The sequence below is a fragment of the Notolepis coatsorum genome (assembly GCF_963971535.1).
Source record: "Notolepis coatsorum genome assembly, chromosome: 6".
In the NCBI taxonomy this organism is placed as follows: domain Eukaryota; kingdom Metazoa; phylum Chordata; class Actinopteri; order Aulopiformes; family Paralepididae; genus Notolepis; species Notolepis coatsorum.
The window spans coordinates 31,632,943-31,650,465 of NC_140170.1; the positions used below are offsets into that span (position 1 = coordinate 31,632,943).

The following is a 17,523-nucleotide window of genomic DNA, read 5'->3' on the forward strand; positions in this document are numbered from 1 at the left end:
GGCGTAAACATGTCAGGTGACTGTCACTCACTGTCCCTCAGTTTGTGGCAGGCAGCAACATAGGCTGCTGCTAGCTCACAGCTTGTTGAGTCCTCCCCTAGTAGGACTGGTCGTTTTTCTGTATCTGGTAGTGCGAGAAAGCCTTTTTTTATTAATTCAAATGTTTTAAAATGCGTTTCTCTAATATATTTATATTTTTCACATTTGGTGAGGAAGTGCTACTCAGTTTCAGGCTCACTGAGGATGCAATGACAGCACAGCCTTTGCTCTGCAGGAAGCCAGGTTTTCCTGTGCCTCCCCTTTTCAACAGCGAGGCTGTGCTCACTCAGTCTGTATTTTGTCAAGGTTCTTTTTAGTTGTTGATCAGTCACCATGCTCAAATAATCTGCTATGGTGTACTGTCGATTTAGAGCCAGATAGCACTGCATTTTGCTCTGTGCTTTTGTTTGTGTTTTCCAATAGGTGATGTAGTTTTGTTTTAGCTGTGTAGTAATTTGATTGATTCTGATTGGTGACGTGTTCTGTTCCTGAGGTGTGTTAAGAGAGCAGGTTTGTGGACTCAGCCTCAGGACCAGCTGGGTAAGGGGGTTCCTGATGCTCCTCAGCTCTTGGCACTGCAGGGCTTGATAATGGTACGAGAGGGGGCCACTTCGTTTTAGGTGTGTCCAAAAGTTAATTGCTCTTTTTTGTATTTTTAGTATTAGTGGGTAACGGCCTAATTCTGCTCTGCATGCATTGTTTGTAGTTTTCCTCTGGACATGTAGGATAATCTTACAGAACTCTGCATGCAGGGTCTCAATGGGGTGTTTGTCCCATTGGGTAAAGTCTTGTTTGTAAGTGGACCCCACACCTCACTGTTATTGGTTCAATAACACATTCAATTAATTTTAACCAGATTCGAATTGGTATTTCTGTTTGTATATTTATTTTTATGGCATAGAAAGCCCGGCGTGCTTTCCCTCTCAGCTCATTGACTGCTTCCTTAAAAGGTCCAGTTGAACTTAGTTTTAGGCCTAAATAGGTGTAATGTGTGCAGTACTCTACATGTTTTGTACCAATTGAGAACTTTGGTAGGACGTCCTGAGATCTGGATCTTTTTTGGAATATCATTATTTTGGTCTTTTTGGGGTTTACTGCCAGGGCCCAGGTCTGACAGTAATGCTCTAGCAGGTCCAGGCTCTGCTGTAGGCCGTCTGCTGTGGGGGACAACACAACCAGGTCATCTGCAAAGAGCAGGCATTTCACTTCCCGATTGTGGAGACTTACACCGGGGGCAGAGGACTTTTCTAGTATATTAGCCAATTCATTAATATAGATTCTCTCTCTCTTCTTCCTCTCTCTTCCTCCTCTCTCTCTCTCTCTCCCTCTCTCTCTCTTCCTCTCTCTCTTCCTCCTCTCTCCGTCCAGATGGAGTCTCCCGTGTCCACCCCTGCCCCCCCGCCCCTCCACCTCCTCGGCCCCCTGGTGGACAGCGACGACATCTCCTCGCCCTGTGAGCAGATCATGGTGCGCACGCGCTCGCTGGCAGTGGACACGGCGGACGTGGCGCTGGCCACGGAGCCCGAGTGCCTGGGACCCTGCGAGCCGGGCACCAGCGTCACCCTGGAGGGCATCGTGTGGCAGGAGACGGAGGACGGTGAGTAGGGGTGGGAATCACCAGTTTAATCACGATACGATACGATATCGATTCTTTGGACAACGATACGATATTATCCGATATCACACAGTCTGCCACGATACGATATGATACGATTCGATTCAGGTGCCTGCGATCGATATGAGACGATATTATGTGCCCATTTAATACAATCAGTAACATTTAAATCAACAAAAAAAAAGGCAATGGAAATATCATGACATTTTTATTTTTGAGCTCTTCCAGACATTTAAATGAAAAACAATCTATTGTTTTTAATACAAATAGACCTCCTGTTCACTGTTTTTGGTTCATTTTTCTTTTTTTTCTCTCGATATTAATATCATATTCACTGTCACAGAGCTGTATTTTGGCTGGAAAAGCATATTGGGAGTCCCAAGGTGCAGTACCGGCCAGATCCTGTTAGTGGGGCTATCCCCGAGAATGCACCCTCCCAGTCCCCACTTCTCTCTGCCTATGGCGCTGGGTTAGCTTGTTAGCTCACGCTAAAGTAACGTTATCTTCGATCTTTAACGCGACATGGGCATAATGGAGTGACGAGGATTGCAAAGCAGGTTAGATGCATTGGACCCGTTGTGGAATAAAACAGCAGGGACATGTTTTGGGTCACAGAATAGGCACACTAGTGACGCTCTAGACGCTACTGCTGTTGATATTAACGGAGTTTGAGTTTCACAACACTGGGCGCGGGGCGATGACGTCGCCGTCGCCGGATTTTCAAAATAAGAGTATCGCAATATGAATCGATCTTTTTACGTGGCATCGATCCTATTTGATTATTGATAATAGATCGATATATCGATCTGGATCGATGTATTGTCCCACCCCTAACGGTGAGTAGTATTAGACCTAGAGATGTATGTAGAGTGCCTGGGACCCTGCGAGCCGGGCACCAGCGTCACCCTGGAGGGCATCGTGTGGCAGGAGACGGAGGACGGTGAGTAGTATTAGACCTAGAGATGTATGTAGAGTGCCTGGGACCCTGCGAGCCGGGCACCAGCGTCACCCTGGAGGGCATCGTGTGGCAGGAGACGGAGGACGGTGAGCGCCAGTTTATTTCAAACCATGCAACCTATACAATACAAGACAACCACAAAACAATAGGCAAGAGTAACAACAGACACCACTTAACCCTTTCTTTTTTTTTTTAACTAAATTTTTTTATTAACATTTATAGACAAACAACACTTACAGCATACCTACAATGACACAACAGTACATCCACTTGGGCCCCTTGAATTTGGCCGCACTCAGCCTCCCAGACAGGGAACAAAATAACTACACGCCATTCGCCAAATGCGTGTAGATTTACCTTCTGGTGACTAAAAATAATAGTCTGCCCGCCAGCTGGCGTGTAGTTCATATCGATACTCTTATTTTGAAAATCCTGTGCGGGTCTCATTGCCGCCCCAAGCGCAGCTCCAGTCATAATATCTGGGCTCCGGCAGCTAGCAACGTTCAGCAGGGGCGGGGCTAGGGGGTGGCTACTTGGGCTCAAGCCCTGAATGTTTTCTGAAAAGCCCCGAATCTATTTTAAATTTTTTTTTTTTTTTTTTGACAATTAATCATTGTTACATGAAAATATGTTTGCACCAGATTTAGCAGAAGCTAATTTCCATCTGTGGTCTATCCAGCTGCTAACTGTATTTGAGTGAGTTAAGTCTTGGTGTTATGGTAGACTCAGACCTAAGCTTTAAATCACAATCAACAAGTTGACAAAAACATAATTCTTCCACCTTAGAAACATAGCTAAAGTACGGCCATTTATAAATCAAAAGGACGCTGAAAACCAGATCCATGCCTTTATCTCAAGCCAACTCGACTACTGTAATACACTCCTTACCGGCCTCCCGAAAAAATACGATGATAACTATTTTATTGCAATGCACTATTGCATTATTTTATTCTATTTTACTAACTATTTTATTGAGTTAACCCTAGATCTTAGATCCTAATATGAAAAACGATGTGATTTAATGTTCTATGTCTTACCTTGACTTTGTCTATTTTACTGCTATCTATTTTATGCTTTATGTCTGCACTTTATGCATTGCTCTTGATCTGCCAATGTTGTGCTCATTTTATGCCTGTCTTTTTGTACTGCTGTGAAGCACTTTGAGCTGCAATTCTTGTATGAAAGGTGCTATACAAACACTTATTATTATTATTATTATTATTATTATTATTATTATTATTATTATTATTATTATTATTATTATTATTATTATTATTATTATAAATTATTATAGTTTGCTTCATTAATTAAAGGGTGTGAATTTAAGTGTTCTCTAGTGCCTTTTGTACGCTTTAAGGCGGTGGTATAAGTTAAAGGTTGTGGTGTCGAAGTAAAAAAAAAACTATCTGGGCTAAGCCCCGGATCTCCTACAATCCTAAATCCGCCCCTGACGTTCAGGTTCATATGATACTCTTATTTTGAAAAACCCTGTAGCAACTCCGCGAGTCATATGATATCCGCCCACTCCGTGTTTCACTTTCTTGAAAACAGAGCAGCGTTAACACAGCAGCGTTAACACAGCAGTGCGCCTACAGACGCGAAATAAGTCTGTGATGTTTTTTTTCTTCTCACATCGAGTCCAATTATGCCCACATCGCCCGAAATTAACGTTTATGTACCAATCACTACAACGTTAACGTTAGGAATGCACAATATTGATTTTGACACCGATACCGATAACTTTATGCTCCTCAAGCCGATATCGCTACCGATAACCGATATTTATTGTATTATAATATTTTTTTTAACTGTATATATATATATATATATATATATATTTATTTTTATCAATTTTTTTTTTTTTTTTTAGTATTTATAAGCTCCGACGTCATCGGTACTGCTATCGGTACTCGAGAAATTATGGAGGTTTTTTTTGAGGAATTTAAACGTCGCAAACTAATCTTGTTGGCCGTTGTCCATATCTCTCCTGCCTCTGTCAGAGTCTGTGTCTCTGCCTGCGCGAGGAGTGGGCTGCCTGCTCTCTCCTCTCTTCCTCTCCCACACACACACACACACTCACTCACACACACACACACACACACACACACACACACACACACCGAGTACAGACAGCTCTGCTCTCATAATGGCGGACAGAACGAAATGTTCAAAAGTCTGGGTCTATTTTACTAAAGTCGATGCTGACAACGCTCGTTGCCACAAGTGCAACAAGACATTTGCCAGTAATGTATAAGCGCTGGTACTTGTCAATGTGGCTGGCGGGGAGATAACGTTAGCTCCGAGTAGAGTAATGGCTGACAATCCGGAGGTAAATAAACGAACGAGAGCTTCTGATTGGTGGTAAGAAGAAGAGGTGAGTGCAAGCCGTGGGACGTAATTGGCAGATCGACTGTCTGTCTCCGAATGTAACGTGACTACGTCACAGCCAAGAAAGGGAGCGCTGGATTTGTGAAAAACTCCCTGTTCCTAAACCACACACTATCAGTTTTACCACAGTACTGGCAAAACGGGAGGAGGCTATAATAAAAACAAGCGCCCTTCATCCAAATCCACCCACACCGGATTTCTTTTAACCAAAAAATTTATTATATGTTATCGGAGCTATCAATAACGTTATCGAGTTTATCGGGATGACGTCATAATTGCTGATATCGGCCCGATAATTATCGGCCCGATAATTATCGTGCATCCCTAGTTAACGTAAGCTAACAAGCTAATCCTGATGATCAGACGAGGCAGAGCCATAGTGAACAGCACTGAGGAAAAGGAAATGGGGGGGGGGGGGGGCACTCACCCCTTCCCTGTGTGTGCGTGCGTTTGGAAAGACGACAGAGTCACTAGTCAGGACTCAGGACAGGAGTATATTATAGTAAACTGAGGATTACTGAGGATGGACAGATAATGTTGATATTCAAATATAAAAAAGTTTCGAGAGGAGTGGAAGTTTGAAGACAGACTACAATATGATGCGGGGGTGGTGAGTTGAAACACAGTGTGTGTGTGTCCCGACCCCACTTCTATGTTTCAATAAATTATTTGCATTTAAAACTATTAACGCTGACTCATTCCTTCAGTCCACTCAAAATTATGCTAATATTCCTTATGTTGTTTATGATTTTAATTGAAAATAGCATATGAGAGTATTATATGTAATAATAACACATGGCGATATACTAAAAAGCTATTTAAAAATGTTGGCTGGTAAAAAAATCTGCCCGGCTGGTACTTTTAAAAATCTACCAGCCAAGTCAAAAAGTTAAGTTTGTTCCCTGCTCCCAGACCTCCATGAGAGGGGTCACCCACATCCCAGGGCCGTCCCACGTGTGGCAGAGTATTCAGCGACACGGGTACCTTGAATTTGATTGGGCCAGGCCCAGTACAGGGGCGAGGGGTGGGACCTAGAGATGTATGTATGTAGTATTAGACCTAGAGATGTATGTAGTATTAGACCTAGAGATGTATGTATGTAGTATTAGACCTAGAGATGTATGTAGTATTAGACCTAGAGATGTATGTATGTAGTATTAGACCTAGCGATGTATGTATGTAGTATTAGACCTAGCGATGTATGTATGTAGTATTAAACCTAAAGATGTATGTATGTATGTAGTATTAGACCTAGAGATGTATGTAGTATTAAACCTAGAGATGTATGTATGTAGTATTAAACCTAAAGATGTATGTAGTATTAAACCTAAAGATGTATGTATGTAGTATTAGACCTAGAGATGTATGTAGTATTAGACCTAGAGATGTATGTAGTATTAAACCTAGAGATGTATGTATGTAGTATTAAACCTAAAGATGTATGTAGTATTAAACCTAAAGATGTATGTATGTAGTATTAGACCTAGAGATGTATGTAGTATTAGACCTAGAGATGTATGTAGTATTAGACCTAGAGATGTATGTATGTAGTATTAGACCTAGAGATGTATGTATGTAGTATTAGACCTAGAGATGTATGTAGTATTAAACCTAGAGATGTATGTATGTAGTATTAGACCTAGAGATGTATGTATGTAGTATTAGACCTAGAGATGTATGTATGTAGTATTAGACCTAGAGATGTATGTATGTAGTATTAAACCTAGAGATGTATGTATGTAGTATTAAACCTAGAGATGTATGTATGTAGTATTAGACCTAGAGATGTATGTATGTAGTATTAAACCTAGAGATGTATGTATGTAGTATTAGACCTAGAGATGTATGTATGTAGTATTAGACCTAGAGATGTATGTATGTAGTATTAGACCTAGAGATGTATGTATGTAGTATTAGACCTAGAGATGTATGTATGTAGTATTAGACCTAGAGATGTATGTATGTAGTATTAGACCTAGAGATGTATGTATGTAGTATTAGACCTAGAGATGTATGTATGTAGTATTAGACCTAGAGATGTATGTATGTATGTATTATTAGACCTAGAGATGTATGTATGTAGTATTAGACCTAGAGATGTATGTATGTAGTATTAGACCTAGAGATGTATGTATGTAGTATTAGACCTAGAGATGTATGTATGTAGTATTAAACCTAGAGATGTATGTATGTAGTATTAGACCTAGAGATGTATGTATGTAGTATTAAACCTAGAGATGTATGTATGTAGTATTAGACCTAGAGATGTATGTAGTATTAGACCTAGAGATGTATGTATGTAGTATTAGACCTAGAGATGTATGTATGTAGTATTAAACCTAGAGATGTATGTATGTAGTATTAGACCTAGAGATGTATGTATGTAGTATTAGACCTAGAGATGTATGTATGTAGTATTAAACCTAGAGATGTATGTATGTAGTATTAGACCTAGAGATGTATGTATGTAGTATTAGACCTAGAGATGTATGTATGTAGTATTAAACCTAGAGATGTATGTATGTAGTATTAGACCTAGAGATGTATGTAGTATTAGACCTAGAGATGTATGTATGTAGTATTAGACCTAGAGATGTATGTATGTAGTATTAGACCTAGAGATGTACGTATGTAGTATTAGACCTAGAGATGTATGTAGTATTAGACCTAGAGATGTATGTAGTATTAGACCTAGAGATGTATGTATGTAGTATTAGACCTAGAGATGTATGTATGTAGTATTAAACCTAGAGATGTATGTATGTAGTATTAGACCTAGAGATGTATGTATGTAGTATTAGACCTAGAGATGTATGTATGTAGTATTAGACCTAGAGATGTATGTAGTATTAGACCTAGAGATGTATGTATGTATGTAGTATTAGACCTAGAGATGTATGTATGTAGTATTAAACCTAGAGATGTATGTATGTAGTATTAGACCTAGAGATGTATGTAGTATTAAACCTAGAGATGTATGTATGTAGTATTAGACCTAGAGATGTATGTAGTATTAGACCTAGAGATGTATGTATGTAGTATTAGACCTAGAGATGTATGTATGTAGTTGTAACTGAGGGGTACAATTCCCTGACTGTATTACTAGATATGATACTTACTACCACTACCTTTGTACTTAATATTCGGCCACCCAGTACACGGCATAAATATATTATCATGAACACTCTCACGTAGATGAAACGGATCCAACACAAATGTACGAATTAGAAACAGGTCTTTATTTCTACACAGCGATGGTGTGTAGAATAAGCACTTAATCACTTAATTACATTTATGAATTGAAATAGTATGCACTTTTATGGCAAGGAGTATTCGTCGGTATATCAATAGAGAATGTCCAATCTCTGAAGGCGCAGGTGGTAAATATACGACCTGGAATAGTTAAGGAATAACAGCAATGATACTTTAATGATTATACTAGATACACTAGAGGGGGTTAATCCGGTCGCTTGTAAGCCGACAGGAGTAGGAGGGGGGGGGGGGTAGAATCCGGCTGCCTCGTCCGGCCAAGGGTATCCCAGGTGAACCCACTGTAGTGCCGTTCAATGCGCCGGCGATCCTTGGACCACAGATGAAAGCAGGTGGACTCTTTGTGGGCCGGCTCTCTCCGGTCCACGGGGGAGAGACGTGAAGCGACCTCGTCTTGCAGAGCGTCTCCTCACCTTGCGTCCTCTCCAGGGGGGGGGGGGTTCCAACACACGGCAGTGTCGGGGGTCTTTATCCATGGAATAATCAAAGTATCCAAAGCATAATCCGTGCCTGGGAAGGCGGGCTGTCGTCGGTAGAATAATCCGGTATACAGGTCCACTCGCTCGTCGGCTCTGGGGCTCCTCGGGTGCAGCTTCACATAGGGTCAACCACCCTGGGTAAGCAGCCAGTTCTCTGCCCGAAACGATGGGGTACTGACTACGGTAGTATTCTCACCGCACGAAGCACTATATATTAACAGACTATTATTAGCTTAATAGACTACGTCCAACTCGACGATATAGTGCCAAATATGACTATTCAAATATTAATATACACGATGTCTCAATACCGATGGTAGGCGAACTTGGCCTTACTCCCACACGTGGCGTCGCGGGGAGGCTTTACGTCTGTGACTCTATTGGAGGGTAAGAAACTGGACTGAAAAGAAAGTCCTACTTTAGTAGCGCAGTATATATACGCACTATGAACAAATAGTCCCATTAGTGGTGCGGTAGCCAAATTCCTACGCGGAACTAGGACTTGTTCGTACATGTCGAGCGGTACGTTTGAACTGGGTCTGAGGGGTATGGCAGCCTGGCACCAAGGTCTCGACCAATAGTAGAATGGAGACTATTATGGGATGTTCAGTAGGCTAGAATGGATATTCAATGCATATTGTACAAGGAATATACAAGGGATATCAGGGAATATTAGAGAATATACAAATACAATTAAATATATATATATAAATAAATATATATATTCGGTTTAATCTGGCCCTTCACAACAGCCACCCCCTGAATAGGTCCCAGACCTAATCAGTTAAACAGAGACAGATTAATCACGTTGTCTATTTACACATAAGGGTTTGCTGTAGGGGTCAGTCAACTTCACAAAGTCATAGGGTTGTAGGGTCATGGTCATCATCGATTGTGTCTGGGAGTCGAGGCAGTTCTATGAGCCTTGCCACGGGACGGGTGTAAGTGCGACCCTGGACGAGCACTTCAGCTGCTCGGACCTTGCCGTCGGCACCGGTGATCACTTTGCTTACGCGGCCGGCCGGCCACATAGCTCTGGGCAGTGATTGATCAATAATCATGACGACTGTTCCTTCTGTCAAATTGTCTCTCTCCTTTACCCACTTCTGGCGGGTCTGTAGAGACGGTAGGTAGTGCAGTAGGAAACTGTTCCAAAACTTGTCGGCTAATACTTGGCTGTACCTCCACATTCGTCGGCCGTTCGCTTCTTCAGGCCGGTACATTGTCTGTGGTAATGCAGGATCTAGCCGCCCCATCAGGAGTGTGTTGGGGGTAACTGGGTCGATATCCGCCACATCACTGGAGACATATCCGAGGGGCTTCGAGTTAAGTACTCCCTCAATCTCCGTGAGGACTGTCATTAGGACTTCTTCCGCCACAGTCTGGGCCCCAAGTACTGCGTACAGGGTTGTCTTTATGGAGCGCACTTCTCGTTCCCAAGTGCCACCGAAGTGGGGTGCGTTTGGGGGGTTGAATTGGAAATCAACCTGTGCTGGAGCGAGGTGGGTCTTAAGTTCTGGGCCCATAGCTTGGAAGCTCTCTCTCAGCTCTCTTTCGCCGCCTTTGAAGTTTGTCCCATGATCGGACAATAGGGTAGACGGTCTTCCTTTCCGTGATGTGAATCTACGGAAGGCCATAAGGAATGAGTCTGTGCTCATGGTCGGGAGAAGCTCGATGTGTATCGCTCTGGTGGTCATGCATTTGAATACAATACCCCACCGCTTCTCGGTTCCTCTTCCTTTCTTTATGTGCAGCGGGCCAAAGCAGTCCATACCCGTTGAGTGGAATGGCTTGTCACCGATTCGGAGGCGACATGGAGGAAGGTCAGCCATCCTTGGTATGCTGGGCTGCGCGCGCCACTTGCGGCAGTCTAGACATGTTCGCTGGAAGCGTCGTACCGCCTCTCTTCCTTGTAGGATCCAGTAACGACGTCTGATTTCCGCGAAGACTCTTTCTGCTCCTGCGTGATGTACATCCTCATCGTATTTCTTTATAATCAGCTCTGTGACCTTGTGTCGGCTGTTCAATACGATCGGGTATTTAATGTCATCCGGTAGATTGGGGGCTCTGCGTAGGCGACCACCCACTCTGATGAGGGTGTGAGCGTCGCTCTCGGGGGCCAGGTGAATTAATCTGCTGTCGGATGGGACGGGCTTTCCTCCCTGTAGACAGGCCAATTCATCGGGGAACGAGTCTCTCTGGGCTCGCTGCAGTAGAAGCAATTCTGCTTCCTCGTAGTTAGCTGCTGACATATCAGCGGGGGACTTGCACTCCGGGTGGTACCGCAGGAATGTTCTTTGTTGTGCACTCTCTATGGACGTGCAATTGTCTATGTTAGGGTCGGTGGAGGCTACGGTGCTCAATCCACAGAACACAGACTTCTTAATTTCCACCTCCTCTGGACTTGCTTCCCTCGGGATAGGCATGGGCCACTGTCCTTCCGGGAGTCTTAGGAATGCGGGGCCGTCACTGTAGACATTGCGACGGGTGAGGTCATCCAGGGGCATCCCCCGGGTGATGACGTCAGCTGGGTTCTGTTTTGTATCAACGTAGCGCCACTCTGTTTCTCCGGTTAACTCTTCGGTTAAGTCTTGAATCTCGGTGACTCTGACTCCCACGAAGACTTTGTACTTGCATGAGTCCGATTTGATCCAGGCGAGTACCGTCGTGGAATCTGACCACAGGATTGTTCTAGACACCGGTATGGTGAGCTCACGTTGGATGAGCGTGGCTAGGTGCGCTCCGGCTAGGGCTGCGCAGAGCTCTAGACGTGGGATAGATTGTTGCTTGCGTGGGGCTATTCTCGAGCGGGCGAGGACAAATGCTGTGTAGATCTCTCCCCCCTGGTCTTGGGCCCGCAAGTAGGCTACTGATCCGTATGCGACCTCTGAGGCGTCACTGAAGACGTGTAAGTCCATTTTACATGTCTCTGGCCTCACCGTGGGTGGGAAGTAGCTTCGGCGCATATTAACACCTGGGAGTGAGTGGAGCTCCATCTCCCACTCTCTCCAGGTGGATGCAAGGTGTGCGGGAATGGGGTCGTCCCAGCCCTGGTCCTTGTCCCACAATGCTCGTACAATCATTTTTGCCCTGGTGGTGTACGGTAGAATACATCCTAGCGGGTCATATTGTCGGGCGAGTGTTGTGTACACACTCCGTCTGGTGGTCGGCGCCGCCGCCGGCCTTCCCTGCTCCGTAGTCAGGGGCTTGTGTCTGTAGTGAAGCGAATCTGTTTTGAATCGCCACACCAATCCCAGGGTCATCTCCTGGGCTTCTCCCGGGATTGTAGCCATCCAGGTCTCGCTGCTGGCTGCCTTGTCCTCGGAGGAGAGGCTGCGCAGTACTTGCGGATCGCTGCTGGCCCACTGCCTGAGATCAAAGCCGCCTTTGATCAATGAGGCGCGGAGTTTAATCAGGAGAGCCTCGGCTTCTTCCTGGGTTGAAAGGCTTTGTAGACAGTTGTCTACGTAGAAGCTGTTCTTTACGCTGTGTCGGACCTCTTCGTCCGCTGCTGGGTCCTCTGCTACATGTTTCTGTAGTGCAAATGTCGCACAGCAGGGGCTGCACGTCGTTCCAAAGGGGAGGACTTCCCATTGGTAGATGGCTGGGTGCTCATCTCCTGGCTTCTCTCTCCATAGGAACCGTAACAGGGGCTTGTCCGCCTCTACTAATCTCACCTGCAGGAACATTCCTTTAATGTCCCCGCTGATGGCCACCTTTTCCTGGCGGAAGCGGAGTAGAACGCCGAGTAGGGAGGGGCCGAGTGTGGGACCGGGCAGTAACTCTTTATTCAGATTTTGGGATCCGATCTGGTAGCTGCAGTTAAATACTATGCGGTCTTTACCGTTGTGATGGACCTTGTGGTGGGGCACGTACCACGATTCAGTGGTCTGGTCAGCCTCTTTAATGTCCATCTTTGTGACGTGTCCCGCTGTGATGAGCTTCTCAATCTCAGCGCGGTATACACTCTCTTGGGCGGGGTTCTTGGCTAAGCGCCGCTCCGTGTTCAGCAGGTACCGTTCTGTGGCGTCTGTCTTGGCGTGGAAAGTAGGCATTCCTTCTCGCCGCAGGAGTGGCGTGGCGTATCTCAACACGCCGTTGACCGGGACTCTCTTGGTCCCTGTCTCGAGGAGGTGAATGGCGTAAATGTCATCTTTAGAGCGAATGTCTTTCTTTCCGTTCTTAAAGGGCATCTGTTCCAAGGTCCATAGCCGCTCTACGTGTTGCAGGAGTGCGGTTTCTCCCTCTGTGACTCGGGAGTGGAGACATCTAGTGGCTGTACTTCGGTTGAGAGATTTGGCGAGCGGGCCTTGGAGAGTCCATCCCAAACGGGTCTCGACTGCTGCAGGGCAGCCTCGGGGTCCGGTATGAACCCGGTCTATCGGGACAATGAGGTCTGCATGGTCGGAGCCTATCAACAGGGTCGGCATAGCATTGTCTATGAGCGGGATCGGTAACTTGTGCAGATGTGCATATTTCTCCATCAGCTTGGCGACGGGGTATGTGTACCGCGACAGTCCTATTTCTTGGCTGGTGAAAGCGTCTGCAATCTGGTACCGTCGCTCAGGCTGGCCGCTTGCTGCGATAGAGAATGAGACATTCTCGCCCTTTATCGTCTTCAAATCTCGTCTTATTGTCCGAATTGTCATTTGGGTTTCGCTTCCCCGCAGCCCTAGCTGGGCCGCAGCGGAGGCGAGCAGCAGGGTCTTCTCTGACCCGTCATCGAGGACGGCGTAAGTGTCCAGGACTTTATTCTGGTAGCTTAGTGTCACACGCACTACTTTTAGGAGTACTCGGGCTCCACTGCTGCTGGCGGGATCGATGTACATGACGCTCGCTTTGCGGCTGGATGGTGCAGGTGAAGGGCGCCGTCTGTTACTGTCGTGAAGTATGTCCAGATGGGCTCCATCGCACTTGGTGCACCTTTTCTTTAAGCGGCATTCGGCTGCCATGTGTGAGCGCGCACAGCGAAAACAGCGCTTGTTGGACTTTATCCATTGACCTGCTTCCTCCGCGTTCAGCTTGGGGAAGGAGTCACATTGCGCTAGCCAGTGTTCTTTCTCACAGTAGGGGCACACTATCTTCCACTTCTCCGTTCTGGAGGGGGTACTGTGGCTCCTGCTGCTCGGTACTGACTCCGATTGGTGCATCACAGTCACCGATCTTCTTCCATCATTTAGTCGTCTGGTTCCTTCTCTGGAGCCAGGGGTGCTCCGTCCGAATGTATCTAGCCGTAGGCTGCTGACTTCTCTCGCCAGGAAGTCTGCTAGATCGAGGAGGTTCGGTTCGGGGCCATTCGGGTCTCTGTGGTCCCTCTGCCGCCTAAAGCGCTCCTGACGAGCGGGCGGCAGCTTCTCCAGGATCCTTTCCACATTTGAGTTGGCGTAAAGTTCATGCCTCCCCTTCTCTCTTTGCGCTCCCAACATCCCTACCAGGGACTGCACTCTGATGGACAGGTCGTCCAGTGCTCGATTGTCTATTGCTGGGGGTAAGCGGTCGATGTGTCGGATCTCCTGGATCACGTAATCCCATATGCGCCCATACCTCTGGTCCAATGCTACCAGCGCTGCTGTGTATGGGGTGGTGGAAGTCGCGTAGGCGAGCGCTATATTATGTGCGCGGGGTACCTTTAAGTGCTTCAGTAGGATGGCGTATTTGTGGCGTTCATCCAATACATCCACCAACATGGTCTCCAGACACATGCGGAGTTCTGTATACTGGGCCCGGTTCTCTTGGGTGAAGTCGGGTACCATAGGCGTGCCAATGTATGACGCTGACTGTGGATACATCGGCGAGCGTTGGGGGAGAGGCCTCCTAGGCGAGTCTCCTCCCGCTCCTTGGTATGGGCTGGTACCGGCAGTGTACCATGGCCCGCTTGTCCAGGTGCTGTTCCTCGGTGCGGGTCGTGCGTCGTGCTCACCCGGGTATAGAGTCGGGGGTCTGTAGCGCAGCTCCGCGGGAGTATAGCCTGGGCTGTACCGGGCCTCCTGGTCCGGTAGAGTACTGTGCTGTCTTCGGGCGTGGTTCTCCTCCTCTTCCTCTTCGTCTTCAGTTAGGTCATCCAGTGCTTGTAGTCTCTGGTTTAGCCTCTCCACAGGATATGCTGCTCCTTCCCGGTTGCTAGGTCTCGCTTGGACCGGTGGGGGGAGGTGGTCTGTGGGGGGTATAGACCTCGTCTGTTGGTCAAGTTCAGGGTTGTTTACTCGGCTAGGGGATGCCGCCCTGGAGGTGTGTCTAGACGAGTTCCTGGAGCCTCTGGCGGAGGGAGAGGGTGTTGTCCGTCTGATCAGCTGTTCTATTAGTTGCGACTGCTGTCTGTCGCGCGCTGCGTCCCGTTGAGCACCGGCTCGTTCTCGGGCCACATTCTCTTCCATCTGAATGCGTCTTATTTCTAGACGTATCTGCTCGTGTTCGCTTCGCTGCTGGATCTGCAGTCGGTCGCGTTCAGCGGCGGCGTTCAGGCTGATGAGGAAGGCCTGCTGTAGGGTCCTCTCTGCCTCGCTGGGAGAAGGCGGTTGTATAGGGGAGCCTTCCCTCGGGGTACTCCTTGCGGAGCCTTGGAGTTCTATCTCCACGGTGCTCTCCCCGTCTTCTTCCGTGCCGAGTTCTCTCTCGGTAGCGTTGTATTCCTCCCGGGACTCATCGGGGACTACTTCTTCAGTACTGGCGGGGTGTGAAGTCATGTCTGGTTCCCACTGGTCCCCACCGTGAACTTGGTCAGTTACATTAGAGCCCGTAGGGGCCTCTATGGTCGGGGTAGTCTGGGCGTTGGGGTTAGACATACTTTTACTTTCTAGTTTTACCGCGTTTACTGTTAGTAGAAGACTAGGTTGTTGACTGACAGCGTAAGCCTCTAAGTACTGAGGGAGCCGTCGTTCGCGCTGCGGGCGTTGGTTAGGAGGATCGTTTCGTGGAGTGTTCATCATAGGCCATTTCAATATTAATAACACTATATTAATATTACACTGATTACCATCCGGCTCGAAGGACCAATTGTAACTGAGGGGTACAATTCCCTGACTGTATTACTAGATATGATACTTACTACCACTACCTTTGTACTTAATATTCGGCCACCCAGTACACGGCATAAATATATTATCATGAACACTCTCACGTAGATGAAACGGATCCAACACAAATGTACGAATTAGAAACAGGTCTTTATTTCTACACAGCGATGGTGTGTAGAATAAGCACTTAATCACTTAATTACATTTATGAATTGAAATAGTATGCACTTTTATGGCAAGGAGTATTCGTCGGTATATCAATAGAGAATGTCCAATCTCTGAAGGCGCAGGTGGTAAATATACGACCTGGAATAGTTAAGGAATAACAGCAATGATACTTTAATGATTATACTAGATACACTAGAGGGGGTTAATCCGGTCGCTTGTAAGCCGACAGGAGTAGGAGGGGGGGGGGGGGTAGAATCCGGCTGCCTCGTCCGGCCAAGGGTATCCCAGGTGAACCCACTGTAGTGCCGTTCAATGCGCCGGCGATCCTTGGACCACAGATGAAAGCAGGTGGACTCTTTGTGGGCCGGCTCTCTCCGGTCCACGGGGGAGAGACGTGAAGCGACCTCGTCTTGCAGAGCGTCTCCTCACCTTGCGTCCTCTCCAGGGGGGGGGGGGTTCCAACACACGGCAGTGTCGGGGGTCTTTATCCATGGAATAATCAAAGTATCCAAAGCATAATCCGTGCCTGGGAAGGCGGGCTGTCGTCGGTAGAATAATCCGGTATACAGGTCCACTCGCTCGTCGGCTCTGGGGCTCCTCGGGTGCAGCTTCACATAGGGTCAACCACCCTGGGTAAGCAGCCAGTTCTCTGCCCGAAACGATGGGGTACTGACTACGGTAGTATTCTCACCGCACGAAGCACTATATATTAACAGACTATTATTAGCTTAATAGACTACGTCCAACTCGACGATATAGTGCCAAATATGACTATTCAAATATTAATATACACGATGTCTCAATACCGATGGTAGGCGAACTTGGCCTTACTCCCACACGTGGCGTCGCGGGGAGGCTTTATGTCTGTGACTCTATTGGAGGGTAAGAAACTGGACTGAAAAGAAAGTCCTACTTTAGTAGCGCAGTATATATACGCACTATGAACAAATAGCCCCATTAGTGGTGCGGTAGCCAAATTCCTACGCGGAACTAGGACTTGTTCGTACATGTCGAGCGGTACGTTTGAACTGGGTCTGAGGGGTATGGCAGCCTGGCACCAAGGTCTCGACCAATAGTAGAATGGAGACTATTATGGGATGTTCAGTAGGCTAGAATGGATATTCAATGCATATTGTACAAGGAATATACAAGGGATATCAGGGAATATTAGAGAATATACAAATACAATTAAATATATATATATAAATAAATATATATATTCGGTTTAATCTGGCCCTTCACAACAGTAGTATTAAACCTAGAGATGTATGTAGTATTAAACCTAGAGATGTATGTATGTAGTATTAAACCTAGAGATGTATGTATGTAGTATTAGACCTAGAGATGTATGTAGTATTAGACCTAGAGATGTATGTATGTAGTATTAGACCTAGAGATGTATGTATGTAGTATTAGACCTAGAGATGTATGTAGTATTAGACCTAGAGATGTATGTATGTAGTATTAAACCTAGAGATGTATGTATGTAGTATTAGACCTAGAGATGTATGTAGTATTAGACCTAGAGATGTATGTATGTAGTATTAGACCTAGAGATGTATGTAGTATTAGACCTAGAGATGTATGTATGTA

The 17,523-nt window shown here is 46.2% G+C and overlaps 1 protein-coding gene across 1 annotated transcript in view; it reads left to right on the forward strand.

Moving 5' to 3' along the window:
* LOC311231144 (zinc finger protein 609-like) overlaps positions 1-17,523 on the forward strand; it is a 246,193-nt gene that overhangs the window by 168,206 nt on the left and 60,464 nt on the right. Inside the window, exon 3 of the mRNA XM_084317648.1 lies at positions 1,408-1,636. Coding sequence (XP_084173774.1) covers positions 1,408-1,636 — 229 coding nt within the window. The remainder of the gene's footprint in view (positions 1-1,407; positions 1,637-17,523) is intronic.